This window comes from Lonchura striata, chromosome 8, assembly GCF_046129695.1.
Source record: "Lonchura striata isolate bLonStr1 chromosome 8, bLonStr1.mat, whole genome shotgun sequence".
Taxonomy (NCBI): Eukaryota; Metazoa; Chordata; class Aves; order Passeriformes; family Estrildidae; genus Lonchura; species Lonchura striata.
In genome coordinates, this window is record NC_134610.1 from 14,769,090 (window position 1) to 14,790,584 (window position 21,495).

General features: G+C 48.7%; 1 protein-coding gene across 1 annotated transcript in view; it reads left to right on the plus strand.

The window, feature by feature from the left end:
* Nucleotides 1–432: 432 nt before the first annotated feature.
* Nucleotides 433–21,495, plus strand: part of IGFBP2 (insulin like growth factor binding protein 2) — a 57,531-nt gene continuing 36,468 nt past the window's right edge. Inside the window, exon 1 of the mRNA XM_021526187.2 lies at nucleotides 433–832. Within this exon, the coding sequence (XP_021381862.1) occupies nucleotides 433–832 (400 nt within the window). The remainder of the gene's footprint in view (nucleotides 833–21,495) is intronic.

The following is a 21,495-nucleotide window of genomic DNA, read 5'->3' on the forward strand; positions in this document are numbered from 1 at the left end:
CTCGCCCCGCGTCGCTTAGACTCCCCAGTTCCTCTTTGGGCCATCCCCAAACCTGTGAGCTGCTGGCCCCAGCCCACTCCGGGTCTGATCGCCGCTCCCCGCCGGGAGGGACAGCCCCGACCCCCGCAGGGGAACGGGGGCGGGCGCGGGGGCGGCTCTAGGACCCAGCGGCGGCGCGGCGCGCCCGGCCCCGCTCAGCTCCGCTCAGCTCCGCTCAGCCCGGCACCGCGCCGAGCCGAGCCGTGCCGTGCCTCGCCGGGCCGTGCCGTGCCTCGCCGGGCCGTGCCGTGCCTCGCCGGGCCGTGCCGTGCCGCGCCGGGCCGTGCCGTGCCGCGCCGCCCGGTTCCGCTCCGCTGCTCTCCGCCCCGCGCCGCCCCGCCGGGGGGCCGAGCGGCGCGTCCACCTGCCGGCCCCGCCGCCGTCAGTCCCGCCATGGCGCTCGGCGGGGTCGGGCGCGGCGCGGCGCGGGCCGCCTGGCCGCGGCTGCTGCTGGCGGCGGCGGCGGCGGCGCTGGCGCTGGCGGGGCCGGCGCTGCCCGAGGTGCTGTTCCGCTGCCCGCCCTGCACGGCGGAGCGCCTGGCCGCCTGCCCCCCGGCCGCCCGCCCGCCCTGCCCCGAGCTGGTGCGGGAGCCGGGCTGCGGCTGCTGCCCGGTGTGCGCCCGCCTGGAGGCCGAGGCGTGCGGTGTCTACACGCCGCGCTGCGCCGCCGGCTTGCGCTGCTACCCCGACCCCGGCGCCGAGCTGCCCCTGCAAGCCCTGGTGCAGGGGCAGGGCACCTGCGCCCGCCGCCGCGACACGGCCGAGTACGGCGCCAGCGCCGAGCGCCCCGCAGGTGAGCAGCGCCCGGCCCCGGCCTCCGCGGGTCCGGCACGGCGCGCCCAGAGCCGCGCACCGGGGACGGGCACCGGGCGCTCCGCGCGGCGCGCCGGGGACCGGGCGCTGGGGACCGGGGACCGGGCGCTGGGGACCGCCGTCCGGGCTTCGGGCGCTGGGGACTGCAGCGTGCATCGCTCGCCGGGTACCGGGCACTGGGGACAGGTGGGCGCTGGACACCGCGCACTCGGGAACGTGTGCCGGAGCAGCGCCGGGGCAGCACCGGGATGCCGGAGCGTCCAGGGGACAAAGGAATCCTAAAGGGTGACCTCGAGGGGCTCCTCCCGGGGCACAGCGACCCCGCAGAGGGCAGACATGCGGGATCCCTGCGGGAGAGGAGCGAGAGTAAGTCCAGGGAAGCACAAAGAGGGAAGGAATGAAAGGGGCGCTGGAGGGGGACAAAGCATGAGCGCATCCCTGAGGTGGGCAAAATGGGGTATTTGGGGGTGCAGTTACTTCGGGGGTCAGAGAGGTTTCCTTGGTATGGCGGCAAGAACCCCAGGGGTGGAATGTAACGAGGTGGGGGGGAATGCAGGGACTGCTCCAGGGGACAGGCTGGAGGTTGGAGTCTTTTAGGAGAAAAAACCCCACCATGTTCAGAACAGATAAGCGTGAACTTCGGGAAGATGCAGCTGAGGTATGGGGAGGGTCCTTTGGGGAGCAGAGAGAAGTGAACGTTCAGATTTCTGTTTGGTGGAGGAGTAAAACCACCCTGAAGGGTGATGGATGCCCCAAAGATAAGGAGAGAGGTGGTGTGGGAGGACCATGTGCTGCCTGGTGGGAAGGAGGAATCTGAGGGATTGCGGGAGCCCTGCTATGTGAGGAACCTGTTCCCTATGGCCACCCTTCCAGCAGAGTCCACCTTGGAGATGAGGTGACCTCTGCCAGCTCCCGTGGGAGTCCTGGCCCCCTCAGGCCCCCCCTGCTCCGGGAGCTGGGTGCAGGGACAAGAGGAGAGCCTCGCGGGGGCACAGCCCCGGGGACAGGGACACCAACAGGCTCCTGACCTGTTGCTGTGATTGCCGTGGGAGGGAGCGCTCCTCGGGCTGCCGGTACAGCAGTGCTGGGTTTTATTAATGCCTCCTCTCCCGTGCGATCAACTGCAAGCTCTTTCCTTTTCCGTGGAAGATTGAGAATTGACAAATCAGCTCTGGAAATAGACACCATCCCTTTCTCCTTTGTAATCACCTCTCCTTGACTTCTTCTGCCTTGCTGGTTTTGCTCCCCTGGCTGTGACTTGGGCTCTTGACCCTGTTTGCATAACTAGTTCAGCAGCACAATCTGAATTCCCTCCCTCCCCTCTTAAGGCTTGATTTAAAAGCACTCTGAACCGGGCTGTACCTGTTGGCTTCCCTCTGTGTGAGGATGGGAATGCAGCCAGGTACCTGTGCACGCTGCTTGGGGTACCTGTGCATGCTGCTCCGCTCCAGGAGGAGAGATGGAGAGAGCAGAGTAAAGAAAAAAGAGCAGCACAGAGAACTTTGCACGTTTCAAGCTTCTGCTTCACACAGCCAGGCTCCCACTGTTGTCCCCTCTCCTGTCCCCTCTCCTGTCCTTGCTCCCTTGCCCAGCTGTGAAGGGCTGTGGAGAGCCAGGACTCTGGAGAACAATGTTGATGCAAAATCTTCCTTGACTACAGAATATGAGCGTCAAGGGAATGAATTTTAGACTCTCCAGAAGAAGCCAAGGGCATTTAGATTAAGGAATTTGGCACTGACTTCCAGGCTTATGCTGTTACAAAAAACTGGGGTGAGTGGAGGGCATTGCAATGATGGGCTGAGAGGTGATTTTCTGAGTTAGTGCTTTTTTTTTTCTTTTACAGACTTTAATTCAGAATTATGTTAACTTCACTCAGCATTTTGCTTGATTGGATTATCTTTATTCTTTTACAATGGGTGTGATTTATTTGATTGTATCTCTGTGGATAATACATACACACATAAATAGCACACTTTAAGAACCCTATAATGTATGTGGTGTTCTGTAATATCCATAGGGGGTGAATAATAAAAATACTGGCACATCCTTAACCAGCGTGATGTGAAACATGCAGCTGGAATATTCACAGTTGAGCATGTCTTGGCAGAGGTGCTTGGACATCCAGAAAAGGGTTTGCACTCTTCAGATTACAAAACTTTTAACAGGTTATTGTAGCCATTAGGAAAAAATCCCCAACCAAACCCACAACAAAAACAAAATCTGAATGCCAGCTTCACTTGATACTCTTCTCTTTAGACTGTCATCTTTGATCCCATCTGCACTTGCTTGCTAAACGTGTATGAGGGAGCTGAGTTTGCTTTTTGTTTTAAGCAGTGACAGGGAAAGATCTCTGACACCCAAAAGAGCAAGGACTGGAATTTGCTTTCAAATGCTGATGTTAAGCCAGTTTCAAGAGTGCCCCAAGAGCAAGTTTTTGCCTGCAAAAAGCAGGTGTTGAGGGTTTTTTGGTGTGGTTGGTTTTGTGGTGCCTTTTTTTTTTCCCTTTTTAAATGTGCTTAAAGGTATTTATCCTTTTTTCCCTTTCCAGCTTGAAAAGGCTCCTTTGGCTGATTCAGGACTGGAATGCAGAGCTCGTGCTATTCCTAAATTAAGAGGTTGGCAAGTTTTTTTGTCCCTGATGAGAGGCAGAAGGATTGCTGAAATAAAACAAGGAATAAAACTCTGCAAATTCTCCTGCTATGGCTCCAGCATTGTTTAGTCTTCCACTAAGGTCTGTAAAGCCAATCCTGAAATGGTTGTAGGCGGAAAGTAACATAAACCACCATGTAGCTAAGAAGCAAGTGATGTTGCTTATTGCACAACAGGCTTTGGGTATTTTGGAGATGTTGGGAATGTTGGAACAAAATAGCAGCAGTCTGTGGAAATCAGTCTGAGAACTTCTACCCTCCCTGGGGAGGCGAGTGCATCAACCACCATCAGTGGTGGGAGTGAGGTGGAGACTCAGCATCTACAGAGATCAGGGCCTTCTAGGTAGTTTTGGTGCCTCTAGACCACGTTCCACTGCAGTTTATTTCAGGTCATGGTGTAACAAACTCCTGCACTTCTGACTGGAACTGCCTGACCTGGGGACAGGGCTGTTACTGTGTGTGCAGAGCTCACAGAGCTCCTGCTGCTCTTGAGTGTGTTTATCCTCCCAGCACCTCAGCAAGATTATCATGGTGTTTTGCAGATGGAGTAAATGATGTGTACAAGGTCCTCCAGGACACAGGGAGCAGAGTGAGGACAATCTTTTAACTGTATTAGTCTGTGTCCTGGCAGAAAATGTCTCAGTTCCTGCAGCCACCTTCTATTCAAAACAGGCCTAAGGTGGCCGTATGGGTCTTGTAGATACAGTGTGATTTGAGAGGCATTATAGGAAGCACTGGGGTCTTTCAACTCCTCCAATCTCAGCTGGAGGGCGGGGATCCTGCCTTCTGTTTTAGCCATGATGAACTGGAATCAGGGGCCTGTGTGGTGGTGTCCAGCTCTCAGCTCCCATGTCCTCTGCCCTTCCTTCTGCTGGTTCAGCTCTCACCCTGTGTCAGAGCAGGCTGGTTCAGGAGTCCTGCTGCAAGCTACCCTAGAAAACAAGTGTGAGATCAATGACCTGAACTGGCTCAAGGTGCAGCAGGGTGCCCAGCAGGATGTCAAGTGCTGCTTCTAGGTAGGAACTTATGCTAAGAGGTGCAGCGGGGCAGATCTCAATGATGTCAGCAAATGCCCTAGATTGTCTTGCCCAAGCTATGAAAACAGCTGAAGAACATATTTTCTCCTAATGGAGACAAGATCCTAGGAATAAAACTTGTTACACTCTGAAAAAAAATGGTTCTTGAACTGATGTTCAAAGCTGATCAGTTAAGACAATTTTTTTTTCCCTTTCCCAATTCAGTTCAATTGTGTTTGTAGTATTACTTTGTTGTTGGTATACTTGTACTAATTTACTAGATATGTCTCAGAACTCACTGCTAGCTAACGAGTCCTACTTTGGAATCTCACTTATTTATTAAGACAAATGTGTTTTTTCAGTCCATGCCAGTGCAAAGTAACCTTTCCAAAGGGAAAGAGAGGTGTGGAAAGAATGTGGCTCCATGCAAACTTGAACTTGAAGGGCTGGAGTTGCCTTACTCACCTGACCAGAGTCCACACTTTGAACTCCCATGACACGAAAACAGCGTCAAAATAGTTAACTGTTAAAAACACAGCTTGTTTTAGCATCCAGCTAAAATCCTTATTTGGGTAGCTCCAAATGCCACACATCCTTCCTTACAGGTCAGATGTCAAAACCTTAATTTCCCCTTGGCAGGCAGCTGCTAAAAGACAGTTTAATGTATTGCTTGAAAACACAGAAGACTCTGAGGTTGGAGGTAGCATAATGTAACTGGAATTTTAACAGCAACTTGAAAACCATGCCAGTAATGCTATGAATGCATTTTTCATTTCTACTGAATTGCCAGGAAGACTTCTGCTTTTCTCCTGCTTTTATAAGGAAATGAAGCATCCGTCATGATCTGCATGTGCATTTGTGTATCTGTCCTTCCACCCTGGCAAACTCTGACCTTGTCAGTCAGGTTGGTGGGTCCAATATAGCAGTGGATGTCCTGAAAGTACTGCATTGCTGAAACATGGGTGAGGAGTAGAAGAGAGCCTGTGAGTGCCCCCCTCCTCCTGTGCTGGAAGCACATGAGCAAGAGGGAGGTGAGTTATGAGTGCAGCAATCATTTCCTTTCCATCTCCTTTCAGCTGGGTTTGTGCAGGCTTGGGCATTACCACACGCCAGGGAAGCTGAGTACCAGAACCAAATGCACAGCAGTGTGCTGATATGTCCATAGCCACTACAGCAGCTCTGCCCAGGATAAGCCGAATGTCTGCACAGCTCCTTGCCTTGGAAGAGATTACTGAAAGTCAAATGCAATTAGTAACAGCTGGAGGGATGATAGGTGAATGAGAAAACTACACAGTTCATCTGCCCTCATTGCCTCTGGGGCTTTGCCAGTAGGTGGACCATGTCTTGATGCTCGTCTCTGGCAGCTCTGTCTGGTCAAGAGCTAACCTGGTCATCTTTTAAGTATTAAGACAATAAAGAACACCTTTGTGAAGCAGCTTCTTGGAAATAATGCTATCCCCTGCCACAGTCCCACTGGAGTTTACCGTGATGAGAGTGCTGCTGGTGTGAAAATGGTGGTTTGGAGGGAGAGGGAAGCCTGGGAAGATTTCAAGGCTCTGACCCAAAGCAGAAATGTGTTTTCATGCTGTCCCTTGGCAAATGATCTGTTTCCTTCTTGCCCTTTGCAGTTGTTTCCTTTCCTCTGGATTTCAGGCTTATACTCACTGAGCATGGTATTTGTCAAGGGAACAGCAAGAAGCCCTGTCTGTGAGAAAGTCCATGTCGTTTGTTTTATCCACATCCAGGAATTGAGCTGAGATAAACAATTTGGGAGGCAAAACAGTGAAAACTGGAATGTGAGAGGTGTCTTTGTGTATGGCTCTGTACTAGACCTGGCTGCAGTATCATCTGGGTCTAATTTATCTGCCCGATGGGCAGCTGTTGCTGTTATCCACAAACACAGCTGGATCTTTGAACGCAGGATTTTATCCCAGCAGCCAGCAGCATTCCTGTACCTGCTTTTCCTGGTCATGTGTTCTGAGCTATGGAGCTAGGAGAAGCAGTAGTTTCCTTGGTAGATTTTTTGCATTTCTATTTGGATTGGACAAGTCTAAGCTTTCTGAACATGGTGACATCTGCCTTTCCTGCTGGGACTCCTTCAGGGAGGTTCTTTTGCTCTAAGCAGACAGAGTAAGAGGCAGGCCGAGGTAGAATGTAAAGATGCTGTATAATGCATTTCTTTTACAGTAGGAAGGCCGAGCTTGGTGGTGTAGTGAGTTTTCAGGCATAAGAATTCCTGTTTTCTTCCCTTGAATTGGGGTGAGATATGTAACTGTGATCAAGTGTCTGCTTAGCAGATCCTTTCTGTATTAGAGAGATGCAAATCCATTGGAATCAGTGTCCCTGTGATGGTGTCCTTTAGCAGCAGCACACACTGAACACATTGTGCTTGGCTTTCCAGCTTGTCCTCTCTGACTGTTTGCATCTGCCAGAAGGGGCAGGTTTGTCCTGAGGCTTGCACTGGTGTTTTCCCAGCGCAGGGAGCTGTGGAATGTGTGTGCAACAGCGTGGTGCCTCATGGGTGCTGAGTGTGATGTTGGATTGGAGGCTGCCCATGCTGCATGGTTCTCCTGTGGATTGTGAGAGAAAGACAAATCCTTGCTAGGGGTTCTAACATATTGTGCTCATTATTCTGCTGAGCTGATGTCGTGGCAGCCGTGTGCCACTTTATTCCCCACACGCATTCTCATGCTCTGTCATAAAGGTCTTGGTCTTTGTTTGGACCCACAGAGCCATGATAAGAAATTTACCCAACTAAATCTTCACTTTTCTGGAAGGGTGAGTTTTCTCCCAGTTTATCAGATTTTAAATCTAGTCTTAATATTCTTTCTACAAAGACAAATTACATTCAGTAGACCAAGTCTGACTGAAACATCTCTGCCTACTTTCAGCAGTCACTGCCAGCAAGCTGGAAGGTGTTTCTCATTCACAAACTGCCCAAGTGTGACCTCATTAAACGTTGAGTTGACACCTAATTACAAGAACATGTGATGTGATGGCTATCCCAGGCAAAAGCTGAAGAGAAAAGGGTTAGTGCACAGTTATCAGAGCTTTGCTGCAGCCCAGCATTTGACTGCTTTTTGTAATTGCATTATTGATTGATTTCTGCTCAGTGTTTTGCCAGACATGTCATTTAGTGACATACGAGTGGGAAGATAAAGTCTCTTGTTGCATCAGCTTATGGTAGAAATAAATGGTTTAAGAAAGGAAAGGATCAGGAATTAGGTGCCTTTGTTATGGACTGAAATATTGGGAGACATCAGGTCACTTTTATAACCCTCAAACTGTCCTCTGACATTGCAGCTTTTATTCTGAAGAAAGCTGCACTGTGCTTCTTGGCTGGTGAGGGAACAAGTTCACTGCCTGGTGCTCTCTGTAGTCAAAGATCCCATTAATTCTGCCGGCTGCAAGGAATGATTTCTTGGTATTTCATTCTGGACTGTAATTGAGAGTGACACAAAGCACTGGTGGGAATTGGACTGTGTTGAAATCCCTGGTTTTTCTTACTGTTTTCTGCAGATAAACCAGCTCAGGTGGGATAAGGGTATTTCTAATGCTCAGCCCTTGAAATTTATAATATTTTCAACACCTTACTGGCTGGAGGCAATTTTAGAGGTGTCTTTTGTATCCTTGCAGCTTGTCCTTGTGATGAAAGGTGTCTACAACATTGACACACAGTGCACTGAACTCACTTGCATAACAACATGTGTGGGATTACATGTCCTGTAATACAATGAAAATTCATAAAGCTTTGCCCAGTATTTTTGCTCCAGACTACAGCAAGATTTCCTGGTATGATGTGGCTGGTCAGACTTCAGCCAGAAGTCTGGTCTCAGCTCTCCTAGCTGGTTGTAGAAGGCTTAGTCCAGGCTGATGAATTTCTCTTGGCTTGGTGGGAGATTGAAGCCTACCCTCCTTTGTCTTCTTCTTGCTGTTTTCTAAACTAGAAAAGGGTGAGCATCTGACATCCATTTCTTCAAGAGTGCTTGCTGCTCAGTCTGAAGTGACTGGTGAGTTGTTGATTGGTAGGGTGCCTCTTCTTTTGGCCATATTGAACAGGACTGCTTCTATGGCTTCTGCAGGGGTGGTTTGGGTAGGATTTTGTTTAGGCAGAAATTCAGGTTGTTACAGACTATTACAGAGATCATTTGGAACAGAAGATCTGGTTTTCTAGTGGTATTTAGGGAATATTGCCATTCTGGGACAGGATGCTTGGTCAGCAGTACAGGTACTAATTAGAGGCTAACCCACCAATCTACCACTGAATTTAAAGAGCATTCTGGACATGGGAGACAAAAGTGAGACTAGAGCAAAATGGTGCCTTCTTACAGGTCAGCTCACTGTGGAAATTCTGAGTAATTTTGTTGTTGTTGATTTTAGCAACTAAAATCAGTGTTTTCTCTCCTTTTTTTCCTTGCCAGACTCCACAGACCTGTAACCCCAAGCTTTCAGATTTCATTAATTCTTGTGCATTATCCAGGGATTTTGGTTGATTAGATTCTTTCTCTGCAGAGGAGCCCAGCTTCCCACTGCCTGCAGATGGGATCTATAAAGCTCAACTTCCTTGCACACCCAATTGGGTGATGGGAACACAACTTTTGATGTCTTCAGGACAAACTTGTTCTTTTCAGGACAAACCTGTTCCTTTCAGGGCACCTGTTGCTGAGTGCATGGCCAAGACTGGGCAGGTGGAAAGCAACTGGTCCACAGAGCTTTGAATAAAGCCAAAATGCCTATTTTGGGTTGGCTTTGGAGGTCTAGGAAGGTCTAGACCTCTCTGCACATAACCGAGGCATAGTTGGTCTGTGGGCATGGGGAGGAATTTGGCATGGAGCCCTCTGAAGCAACTGTCTTGTCTAGTAAAACTTGGGCTGTGGGAGTCGGTGTGAGGAAATCACAACATCCACTTTGGTTTCTGCAGGCTCTGTCCCGGGGGCTGTTGGGTGTTGCAGGAGGCCACAGGAATCTTGCTTGTGACCACAGCCAGATTAATGGCCACTTGGGCAGCTTTTCAGAAGTGAGGAATTTGTCCACTTTCACAATAGTGGCTAGAAATTCCACATGAATTAATTAGTTTTATTACAGGACTTGTCCTTCCTGCTCCTCCAGGGTTGCCTGAAACTGAACTCATTACATGAAGAAATGGAAATAGTACTAAAAATAACAACTGGTATTCCAAGCCTTTGTGAGGAAACACACAGAGTATGCTGACATCCTCCACCAGATGTGCTTCCCAAGCTGTGGCTTTTGGCCAGATGAGATCTAAACCCAAATTTTAGATCAATTGCAGCCACTTAAACACCCCAGCCTGCTTCACGATGCAGTCTTCTCTCAGCCTCTTATTTCCTGCTCAGTTCAGGCTGTTCATCTAGGCCACAATTTCAGTTTAGTGCAGTGTTCAGATCTGACCCTTGGATGTTGCACAGTGAAGGCTGAACACTTTCAGCCTCCTCTCCCCATTAGAATGAGTTTCCTACCTTGCAAGGACACTGTTGGCTTTTATGGTAGTGAATGAAGTGTTTGGAAATACCCTTGTGAAAGGGTGCTCTGCACTTGAGTTGTGGTGGCATGGGACTTTGGAAATGTTTGATCGAGTGTAGTCAGAGTAATGCTAGACTGAGTAAATATTTTGGAAGCCCAGAGCCAATAATTTTCCCTTGCTTACGTTTGTGGGGGGGGTCAGCCTGCAGAAATTTACCACCTCTCACGTGGCTTTTAAACAAATGTTGTCCGTGGACTCAATGTGCTTTTGTTTTAATCCCTTTTTAGAAGTGCTGATATTGTCTTGAGATTTGCCCTGCTGGTAAGGGCAGGTGTACTGCTTGCTGGTCATTCCAGTGTTTGCTTTATGAACATTCCTTCAGATACTTGTGGTTGGACAGACTCATTATGAGTCTGACCCCCCCTTACTGCTCAGCCCCACCTTTGTGATCTGGGCTTGACTTGATGTTTGGATGAGAAAGCTGACCAGTGAGGTGGCAAAGTTCCTGCAGGTCCCACGGCACAGAGTGGTATGGTTTCTGCTCAGCCCTCTTGAGAATTGTGACCCTCAACCTGGACTATGGACAAATGAGCTAACAAGGACTGAAACACACAATTTACAGCATTAACAAAATGTGCCCTGTACAAAGAGTAAAAAATGCAAATGCAGACATAGTTTCTTCTAATCTCAGATGTTTGGAAAGCTTCTGTTATTCTAGTAAGGTTTGTTGTGGCTTTCAGTCGCTGCTTTCCTCCATTTTTCTGTTTATTCTTTTTATCACACTGGTTTCAAGGATTTGTTACCTTACACCTGGCCATTAGGTTGGTGCTGCACGTGCTGAAACTGACCTTTGCCAATTCAGACTGCACTGAAGGTGCTTGGGCAGTGCAGATATGATGGGGCAGTAGGTGAACCTGGCCAAATATCTGTCACATTCATAATATGGCCTCAGCTGACAGCCAGTGATGCACAAATTGGGAACTTATGAAAAGAGTATGGAGTGAGCCTTGAGAGGTGGGAACAGTGCTATGGAAACCCATCATGCTGCTGATACCTCTCAGCCCACGATTTCAGGGATTTCCAAAGCACAGGCTGCTCACAGAGGTGTCTTCTGTATTTGGTGAGCTGCCCTGACTTCCAGCAGTGGGGCTTCAAGTGCTGCGGGAGGCAGACAAACCCACAGTGATGTCTGTGTACATCAGTCCTGTGTCTTGAGGCTTCAGCTGTGGCAAGAAGGGAGCTCCCATCACTTGGGCTGTGCCCAGGGGAAGCACAGCCCTGCCCAGATCTGGTTTTATCCGTAGCTACAGGGAGTGCTCAAGGATTGAGCCTTTGGCTTGTTGTTGTCAGCAGTATCCTGTCCCCTGGAGCTGACCTGCCCTAGCAGAACTAAAACATCTCAGCTGACCTAAAAAACTGCTTGTAATTGAAATGCAGTGGCCCCCATAAATATTTAACCGAGTCTGTGTTTTGCTGTGCAGTTTTTTTCCCAGTTCTTCTCTTCTGCTTTTCCCTGCCTGTGTGTGGATAATCAACTGAATGCACATACCCTCCACGGCATCCTGTGATGAAATGGCATTTTTGGCAGTTAAGTTATCCATCTTGCTTGTTTCCCATCATCATCATCATGTTTAAGATGGATATCAAGCTCAGTGTTGAGTGTGTGAGTGCTCCATCATTATCATGTTTAAGATGGATATCAAGCTCAGTGTTGACTGTGTGAATGCTCCTGTGGGAATGTTTACACCCCACTGTGGGTGGCCCACTGCCATGCAAACCACATCCTGACAACCTGTGTGCAGCGTGCATTGAGATTTTGCAACTCTGCTGCTGAAGCAGTGGACTCTCATCAGATGAGGGAGGTTACTAAAGTTTTGCCCTGGAAATAGCTGTGGATGGATGGGACTTCAGGTTGTGTGGCAGAAAGAGCCTGCAATGCAAGGCTGCAGTTAGTGCAGTCAGACAGTGACAAAGGTATCTCTGTCAGCAGCCAGCACACTGGGCTGAGCTTTGGAAATCCCTGAAATCGTGACCTGAGCTGGGCTGACTGCCTGACACTGGTACCTGGGGCTTGTGCAAGGTGTGCAGCTTGCCCTGTACTGGAGTAACCCCAGCTGGGATGCTCTCCTTTCTCCTTTTCTCAGCTGTGGAAGCAGCACTATGCCTGAAGGACACGTAGGCACAGCCTGCCAGGGACTAGGACGGTGCAGATCAGACTGCTCCTGTGGTGGAGTTAGGCTGGGGGTGCTGCAGAGCCATCAGATAGGGTCACCCATCATCACAGCTCAACCCAGAGCAAATGTGATTTCCTCATTGTGACCCCAATGGCTGCATTTCAGAGCTGGAGAGGTGGTGTTGGTTCCCCTCGGATCTGAGCCCAGTGCAGGGGCCAGTGCAGGGCAGTGCTGCCATCCTGCCCTGGCTGACATGTCCTGGAGAGAGTGGAGCTGTGCTGTTCTCAGCTGGGGTCGGACCCTGGGCCAGAATTGCAGGTTTACCCTTTTCCCAGACAGACACGTACATCCGTTTAAGCCAGCCAAGGCACAGGGTGAGCGAGACTGGATCTCCCCAAAACCACCCCTCTTTCCCAAGGGTCTGAAGCGGGGGCCACAGAGTGGGATTAGACACCAGAGTTTGAGGACACATATGTTGCAATGCTGCCTGGAGGGTGCTTCTGTCCAGGGGCTTTCCTGGACAGGAAAGAGAGACACGGCTGGGAAGCAGCAATAGCAAGTGACTAAATGTCACGGTTACATTCCTGCCATCTGAAAAGAATTCCTTATTTTCTTTTGGCTGCAAAAATTAACTTCCCTTTTCTCCTCTCTGAGCGGGCGAGCTGGCTACCGGTGGCTGTGCCCTCGTGGCGGATGCACAGGATGGTCCAGGTCAGACTGAAAGGAAAACTTTCCTACTGGGGGCTTTTCACTGTTGTGCTCCTTTCTAAAGAAAATGTGCAGGGCTTTTCTTGGCCCTTGTGAAGGCCAAGATGCAGGTCTGTAGTTGAAATAGGATAAGACTGGCTTCATTTGGGAGCTCTTCTGGGTTTTGAGCTCCTTGCTTCCCTTCTGCATCCCGCTGAGCTGTGTGGGGTGGGGGCTGGTGGCTGGCATCCGGCTTTTTGTTATTCATGTAATTAATCTCATTCCTCCCGGACTGTGGTTTTGCAGCCCCTAGGCACAGACTGGCTGTTTAGCCTCTGCTGCACAGTAAGAGCTCCACCTGGGAGTCAAGGAAACTGAGGCAGGTACAGCTGGGTGTGTTGTTCTTGGGCATGCTTATCCTTTGGTCCTGGAAGATTCAGTAATGGGACTGTACCGTAGGATAGCAATTTCCTTAGACTGAACAGCTTGCTGGTTGCTCCAGTGATGAGCACTGGATGGTGGTGCCACGTGTTGCCTAGTTTGAAGATGCCAGGGGGGGAAAAACACGCAAGAGGCTCCAATGCAAAATTCCCTGGGATTTTAAAACATTTATTTTAATACTTTTTACAATAGCAGGAGTCTGGACTTTTGTGGGATGAGAGCCTGATGGGTAAGGAATGACTCAGCACCTGCTCCACCTGGGAGTAGTCAAGAGCTTGCAAAAGGCTTTTTTGTGGGCCCTCTGGGACTCCCTTAGTGCCAAGAAGAAAATATGCATCATTATACCCATGCTGACCATGTACATTCATGTCAGCATGCTCATCCTAGTCTCTTTTGCCTTCTTCCTTTGCTGTTTTTTTTTTTTTTTTCCTGTAGAACCCTGTATTTTTTTCCCAATTGCATTTTTTTTGTCAACAAGTTTATTATTTTCCTGCTACGAGGTGCTGTGCTTTCTTTCTTCCTCTTTCTTGTGTTCTTGCTGTGTTTCTACCAGCCTCATCTTCCCCATGCTTGGTCTCATATGTACTTCGCATATTTTCAGCAGGGTGCTAGCAGGATTATTGTGACCTGTCTGGCTCAGTGAAGACCTGCTGAAACCTGCCATTCATTGATCCAGTGAGAAGAGCCGTCAAGGAGCACTCCTGCCAGGTTGGGAGGGTCGGGCAGAGCTCTGCACAAGCATGTTGGGAGCTGTGGAGGTGACACTGTCTGGGTTTGGAATATGATGGAAGCCACGTGTTGGTTCCTGCTTGGGACTGATCCTTTTGATTTGGCTGCCAAAACATTTGAAAGAAAACAAAAAGTAAAACTAAGGTTTTATTCTGGTAACTTTGATATCTTGACATTTCTCCTTGGGAGCACAAAGGGACTTCAAAACAAGCTTGCAGAGATATTTAGGGAGACCAGCAGCTAAAAAAGTTCACCACTTGAGCATCTTTAAAGAAAGAAAAGGGAATGAACATCCACACTCTCAAAAGCAATGCAAAAGAACACGCCACCAGTGATCCAAGGATGCATGACAATTCATCCCAAACTCTTCCTATGTCTGAGAGGTGAACCCAGGCTGTCTGGGCTTCCACACTGCAACACATGGGTTTTGCAAAACTCTGACATTTCAGTTGGCAAAAGCAGCAGGTGGTGTTTAGGGGAAGGACTGGAGGAGCACAGTCATCCCTCTGGGCCTGATGAACCTCCTGAGCAGCAACTGCAGGAGCCAGCAGAATCTCTGGTTCAGTGGGTGTGGAAGATTTTAGTCCCAAATGGCCAAGCTCTTGGTGGCTTGTGTTGTCATTGCTCTTCCAGTTCTTGCTGAAACTGGGCCACAAACGTACGTCCTTGGTGGAGCTGCTGGCACACAGGCTCCCTCCACCCAACTGGCCCCAGAACTGACCACAATCTTCTATTTCTTTTCCTTCTAAAAGGACCAAAAAGAAACCTTGGGTTTGATTGTAAGCCAGCCTTTTTTGACTTGATTGCTGTTACTGCTGTGATTAAACCCAAACAAAACCAAAACCTGGAATGTTTTCTGTATGTCCAGTTTTAGTTCCCTTTTTTTTTAGGTCATCAGCCAAACCAAACAGCCCCAAACAGACCCCAGGTGTTTGCACTGTCCTCCTTTTCATGAAAACACATGGTTCCTTTTTAAAAAGGTGTGCAAGAATTTGGGGTTTTCCTACGCGCTCTCTCTTTAGTTCAAAGAGAGATCCTCTTTGTTACAGCTGTACTGAGATGTTTTTATCCTGGCACTGTCTCTCTCTAAGGCAGGGCATGGAGAAGCCATCAAGAAGCTGTGGAAAGAGCAGTGTGACTGAGAACCAAAGTGGACTTAGGAGCAGAGCCCTCCAAAGAAGTTTTCCTGGGGGTGGTGTTGACCCTCTGGATGGGTTAAATGTCTGCATCTATAGCCATTCCCTTTCTCCCCTCCTGCAGACTGAACAGGGCTTTGCTGGAAGCCTATCCCAAACCTGAGTCTGGTGGCTTGTAAAGTGGTGCCAATCCAGTGCCTGGACTGCACTTGGACCAGTGCCCATCCACTTTCCAGAGAGTGGGGGAGCCAAGTCCACAAGGAAGCTTTTCCCAGGTTTCAGTGAATCGAATGACCATTATGGCATGTGGGCTGAGACATATGTGGACCTTTATGTCTTGGCTCTTTTTCTCCAATTACCTGAGGTGCTGTCTGTTGTCTCAGCATGTAATTCCTCTCTGCTTTGCATCATAATTCCAGCTGGTGCGAATCGCTCTCCTCCTCTGCTGATATCCATTCTCTGACTTAGCATTTCTGCTGCTGCCGAGTTCTGGCCTTCCCCCTTTGGGGGCTGGCACCCACCGAACCCAGCTGAGAATGTGGCTCTTTGTGCTGGAGCTGCTTGCAGGAGCTGGGGAGCTTTGCCTTCCCTGCTGTGAGCCTTTTTGGTTGGAGAACGCATGCCCTTTCCTGGTGGGGAGGGATTTAGGGGTGAGGGGGAGGTGAGAGCGCTCCTTGTGCTGGAAGAAAAATGATGAATGACTCTCTTGTGCTTCTGAACAAAACCAGGAAATGGGGGGGGGGTGGGGGGGGGGAAGCAAAAAAAAGAGGAAATGAGAAACAGTAAAGAGGCCTCCCCCGCCTTCATATAAGCAATCACTCCACAGCATCTGGAGCCCAGTAAAAGGGCTGTTCCCAGGAGACCTCACACTTGACAGCCACACAGATCTTCTTTATTGCAGACTCTTGGGGACTGCACCCTCGCCCACCTCCCCTGTGCTGGCCCTGCACCCCAAACCAGCCTAACAAGGGCAAACCAAAGCTCAGTTTCCATGGCCATGAGCACCAGAGATGGTTGAGTGTGGCTCAGCTGGCAGGGCGTGGCTTGGATCCACCCCAAGGATGTGGCTGTGATGCTGTGGAAGCAGCCGGAGCACCTGCACGCTGTTTGTGCTGGCGTGCTGCCCTGCAGCACCAGGGCACAGACAATTGTGGTACTCTTATCTGGTGTGAGATCTGCTGGAGTGGAGTCACCTCTCCTGCTCTCTCCCCAAAACTGTTCTGGTTGCATTGGATGCAGTAGGGAAGAGCAGAGTGAGTCACTGGCCATTGTGGTGTCGGATTTTAAGCATCCTCTGTTGTTATTTGTTAAAAACCATATCTGGTAGGAACTTCAATAGTTAAACTCTTTCTTACTGTAACTTTGCTGGCATTACTGGTTTAGCCATTGTGGAAGGTGTTTGTTGGCAGTAGGAAAACTGTTCCTGAGTGCACCTTTAAAATCATAGTACAGGTTTCAGAAACAGAGACCCTGTTTCTGTGGGAGGGGAGTGGTTCCCATCCATTTCCAGATGGAGGTGATCACAACTGATCACTGAGCATCTTTATAATCCCAGCCAAAACACTGGGTACTAATTTAGTTGTAGTTCTTACTCCTTTGTTGTCTTCATCAAGTCCTAGTTGAATTTATATGTTAGGTGGGAGGGGATTTGGTTGTTGATTTCTTCTTCCTGAGCTGAGAGCAGCTCTTCTCTTGGATGTCAGGCAGTGAGCTGTTGTCCTCTAATCTGGAGATGGGCAGTGTTTCTGATATGGCATTTTGGTCTTCCCTGGGAATTTTTGGTGTTCAGGGCTCTGTAGCAGAATTGTTTGTCACATAGGTAATGCAGATAGTGGGGAACCTCTGTGGTGATGGATGTTTTTGTTGCTTATATCCAGAGTTTATACTTTCACCCAGGCTTTAGCTCAGTGCTTCTTAACCTGTTTGTGTGATCCCATTTTCATTCATACAAATCTGGAGGATTGAATGCATTATCTGAAAAATACATTCTCTCTTTTGTGGGCATGGGAAGAGAAAGTTTTCTATTGTGAAAAGTTAAATCACCACTTTGGATATTTGCAGCTGTTCTTGAAATCCCCTTGTCAGCAGAAGGGAATCCTTACCCTGTTTCACAAATGCAGTGTCCCCGACACGTATCTCTGCTTGGCATGCTCCCAAAGGAGCTTCTTCTTGAGGGGGTGAGGAGATGGATGGTGGGGCTCACACGTGCTGACATGGAGGAAAGGCAGAAATTGCAGAGGAGTCACAGACACCCCACTGTTTTGTGAGACAGGAAATCAGGTTACATCCTTGCAAAGTGGAGTCTTCAGATCTTCCCTAGCTGATAATGTTGAGGTCGGTGGCAATGCTATGGATTTGGGCTATTCCCCTGGAGCAGCCTCCTTGTAAATTGGCTGGACTCAAGAGGAAAACCAGTATTACTCTTGGTTTTAAAGCAGTTCCTGGGGTTGCTCAGCATCCAGAGGAGTTTGCTGAGAGGGACAGTACTGTAAAAATCCTCAGCTCTTCTGCCTAAAATCCACAGGACAGTACCTTCCTGAACTTGCTCCACCTTTGCCCTTGTGTCCTGGGTTTTGGGTGCTTGAGGAGGCATGTGAAAAGCCAGGCAGACCTCCACTCTTTGCACTGCTTGTACCCTGGGGTTAGCTTTGGAGTGACCCCTGAATTGCACTAATTGGAGGCAGTGCTGAGAAGAGACACTGTAAGCCCTGCCTGCAAGGCCTGAGCTGTGCTGCTGTGGGCTTAGCTGGAGAGCAGTGGTGTGTGTGGCAGGTAGCAAGGACAGATTTTGTGTCTTGTGTCACAGAATGGTCAGGGATGAGCTGGGAGCTGTGTTTTTTTTTTTTTTTTTTTTAGCTGTTATGTGACCAGTCCTTAAAGGAGGGCAGCTTATGATTTACCCCATGCCTCCTTTTGCCTTTTCATGAGCAATGCTTTTAAAGCAGGGTTCTTGATGACTGGGGAGGGAAGTGCTGAGTCAGCAGCTGTTGCTGCTGCTGGTTTAGACCCTGGTCGGGGGTGTGAAATTATGGGGATGCCTCAGGCCATTGCAGACTTCTCTGCTGGCTGCCCCTGTGTGAGGCAGGGACCTTGTGCTCTCATTAGTGCAAACCAGCAGCATTTGAGCCTGGTAAATTTACTTTTTCTGGAAGTCATTTGATTGGAAACCCTGGGCCAGTTGACTGGGTGACTGCTGTGTTTTGGTGCTGAGCCCTTCAAAGTTAGATGGACCCACTCAAAGGGAGAGAAATCTTAGGAATTGTCTTCCTTGTGAAAAGCTTCTGAGGGAAGTCTGACTCCTCTGTGGTTTCCATAACACCATGCTGAGGTGTCTGCATGTCCTAATGTCTTACTAATTTGCCAGTGATGATTTTTTTTTTTAGTTATTTTAAACAGGCGCATTGTGCAACTAATGGGCTTTTTATTGGTGGTAAACAAGCAGAGCTAGACAGGAATGCTGCCGAGGCTGGACTGGCAGGCTTGCCTCTCAGTGCTGTAGAAATAACTTGTTCGTTCATTTTTTTTTTTTGCTTTAAGAGGGAGAGAGAACCTGTGGCTCTTTTGCAGCCTGATGGTCCTACCAGTTTCCCCATGGAAGCAGTGGCAGAGCAGCTGAGGTGCATGCTCTGCACCTCATGGCCTGATTTTTGGGTCTAAAACTGCTTTCTGCATTGGTTTTAGAGACTTTAACCTTTGGTGGGAAGCCAGTGGCTTTGCCCACACACCACAGCTGAGTGGTGCAGGGCCCAATCCTCTCCTGGCCAGAGAGCAGCTTCCTGCCAGGCAGTGCCTGGGATGCTCGGGGCTGAATGCGTGGAGCTGGTGGGGCTGTGGAAAACACCCTGGCTCTTGTCACACCTTTTGCTTGATGAGGTCAAAAACTGCACACAGAGCATTTCCTCACTCCTGGAGGGGAGTGAGGGCAGGTTGGAAACAAGTCCACCCAGGGCAATGCAGGTACTGGCACTGAGCGTGTGGGCACTGCTGGTGCCTGGCAGTGCTGGGCTGTGCTGGGCACTGCCACTGCCACCGAGCTCGGGGCCACGTCTGGCCTCAGCCTCTGTCCCTGCAGTGTGTGTGCCACCACCGGCCAGGATAACATCAAGTGAAGAGTATCAGACTTCAGTGGCCAAGAAAAGAGTGCTGACCTATTTTGGACACTTATTTATATTCAAGTTGCTTCTCTCTGTCTCTGTGAAAAAGCTGTTGTGACTCCAATACTTTTTAAAAGTTTCTCCCCTCCCTTAGCTTTTGTTTGTAACAGGATATGATCTAGGACTAACATCTGTATTTTTCAGTAGCCGGAATAAATGTCTTATTATCTTTTATTTTTCTTGCTGAAACAACACTTTCACAGAGCAAAGCCAGTTTTGTAATACAGCTGAGCATTTAGTTGCATTTTATCTCAATTTTTACAGGTTCTCCTTCTAATAAAAGTCTTTAATATAATTCCCAATTTTTAGACCAAAATGGAAAAAAGTTGGAAGTATGTCACTGCTGTTTCTGATTGTGAGCAACAAAAAGTCATCTAATGTAAAGTCACAAAACTTATGAAAAACTGGTTTGTTTTTTTTTTTTTAGTACAGTTTTCTTCTGTCACTTATTGGCTGTATGAATTTGCTGGAATCTTGATCTTCCGAAGGATCTTACTGGTGAAAATGTTTTGGGTGTGTTTTTAGCTATTCGCTAACTTTATGTGCTGCAGTCCACAGTTAATTTCTTATGTTTTTTAAAATTGAAACTGTAGTTTCTCTGACAAAATTGTACTATTAGAATAATCATTAGATCTGGACAGCTTGGTCAGGGTAGCTGTGTGCACTAACCCTAGGTTGTCTTGTCATCCTGTACATTTTAGGACTTGCAATTCTGTCAACAGTAGGAATCTAAGTTAGATAATTAATCAACAAGGAAAAGTAAGGCAAATGCTATGAATAGTCATCATTAATCCATATAAATGATGGTTGTATTAGTCCATTGTATTCCATAATTTTTTCTGCTTTAAGATAGGAGGGTTTTATTGCATTTTTTTTTTTTTTTGTTAGTGCTGTGGTTGGATTTTTGTTTGTTGACTTTTTTTTGTTTGTTTCTGTGTGTGTCTTTAAGACCTGAAAGAGCAAGGGTGAAAGAAACTTGCTTTATGGAAATTGCAAACCCTTTGGCTTCACTGGCTGGGCTTGCAAACTCACTGAACACTGCCAACCTTGCACTGAACTAGCTGTGCCCTGTGCAAGTGCATCTACATGAAGATCATATGCAGCTCCCAGAAGGCCACTGGGAGCCTTTTCATAATCCTTGCCTGCAGCTAGACTTGACCCAGAGTATATCTGAGTAGGATTATGGCAGCTTCTTTGTTGAACATAGTTTAGGTGGCTTATGTGCTGTCACATCTGTGTTCTGCCTTTAGTGGCTGACATGAGATTACCAGTTTGCATGCCCAGACAGACACACAGCCACTTGTACCCCCTGTGTGCACTGAAATGTCTCTGTGCATGGATGTGGCTGCGGGGCATGATCCCATTGCACCGTGGCACTGTGCTGGCTCCCTGGGCTCCCTGGGCTGATGGCTCTGTGGCATCAAGTAAAGCTTCTCCTTGAGCATGGTCAGGCTGCAGCTGGTGCTGCTGGTGAGGTTGGCCCTGTGCAGGGTTTTGGAGAGAAGGCCTGGAGTTTTATTTTGCCTTACACACTGTTGTAAGAGGTTTTTCTCCAGTGTGCTTCACTGTGCAGCCAAATGCAGTGATGCAGTTTGTGGGTGCTGAGTCTGGGGATGGTCCTCATCCAAAGTCACCAGAGAGCTGGAGGCAGAGCACTCTGATACATGGAAGAAGGGTGTTCCAGCCTCTGTCAGTGAGAAACCTCAGCTGAGGTCCAGGGTCTCTGGTCAGGGCCTTGTCCTGAGAAGCTCAGCATTGCCCTTAGCAGGAGTGGAGCATGGCCTGGTCAAGTGAGACTCCCCCCATGCTGCATGCTGGGGTTTGGAGTGTCAAATGCTCTTCAGCTTCCTGTGGTTTGTTCATCTCTGTCTAAAGTTGCTTCTGATCCTTATATTTGTAAAGCTCATCTGAAAGGAAGTAGGCTCTGAAGGTGAAATTAGTTCCTGCTGGGATCAAAGGAATGTAGCAGCAGTGTCCCGAGTGGTGTGTGAGTTGGGTTTGGTTGTTCAGACCTGGCTGTGGAGAGACCAGACCAGACTATGACCCCTTCAGTGTAAAAGAAATAATATTTAATATTTTATGTGTGTTCAAATGGACAGCATTTCTTTGCTTTCAGAAGAGCTGTTCTGGGTGATAAATCACCCCAACAATAAACATAACAGTGAAATGGTGGGCT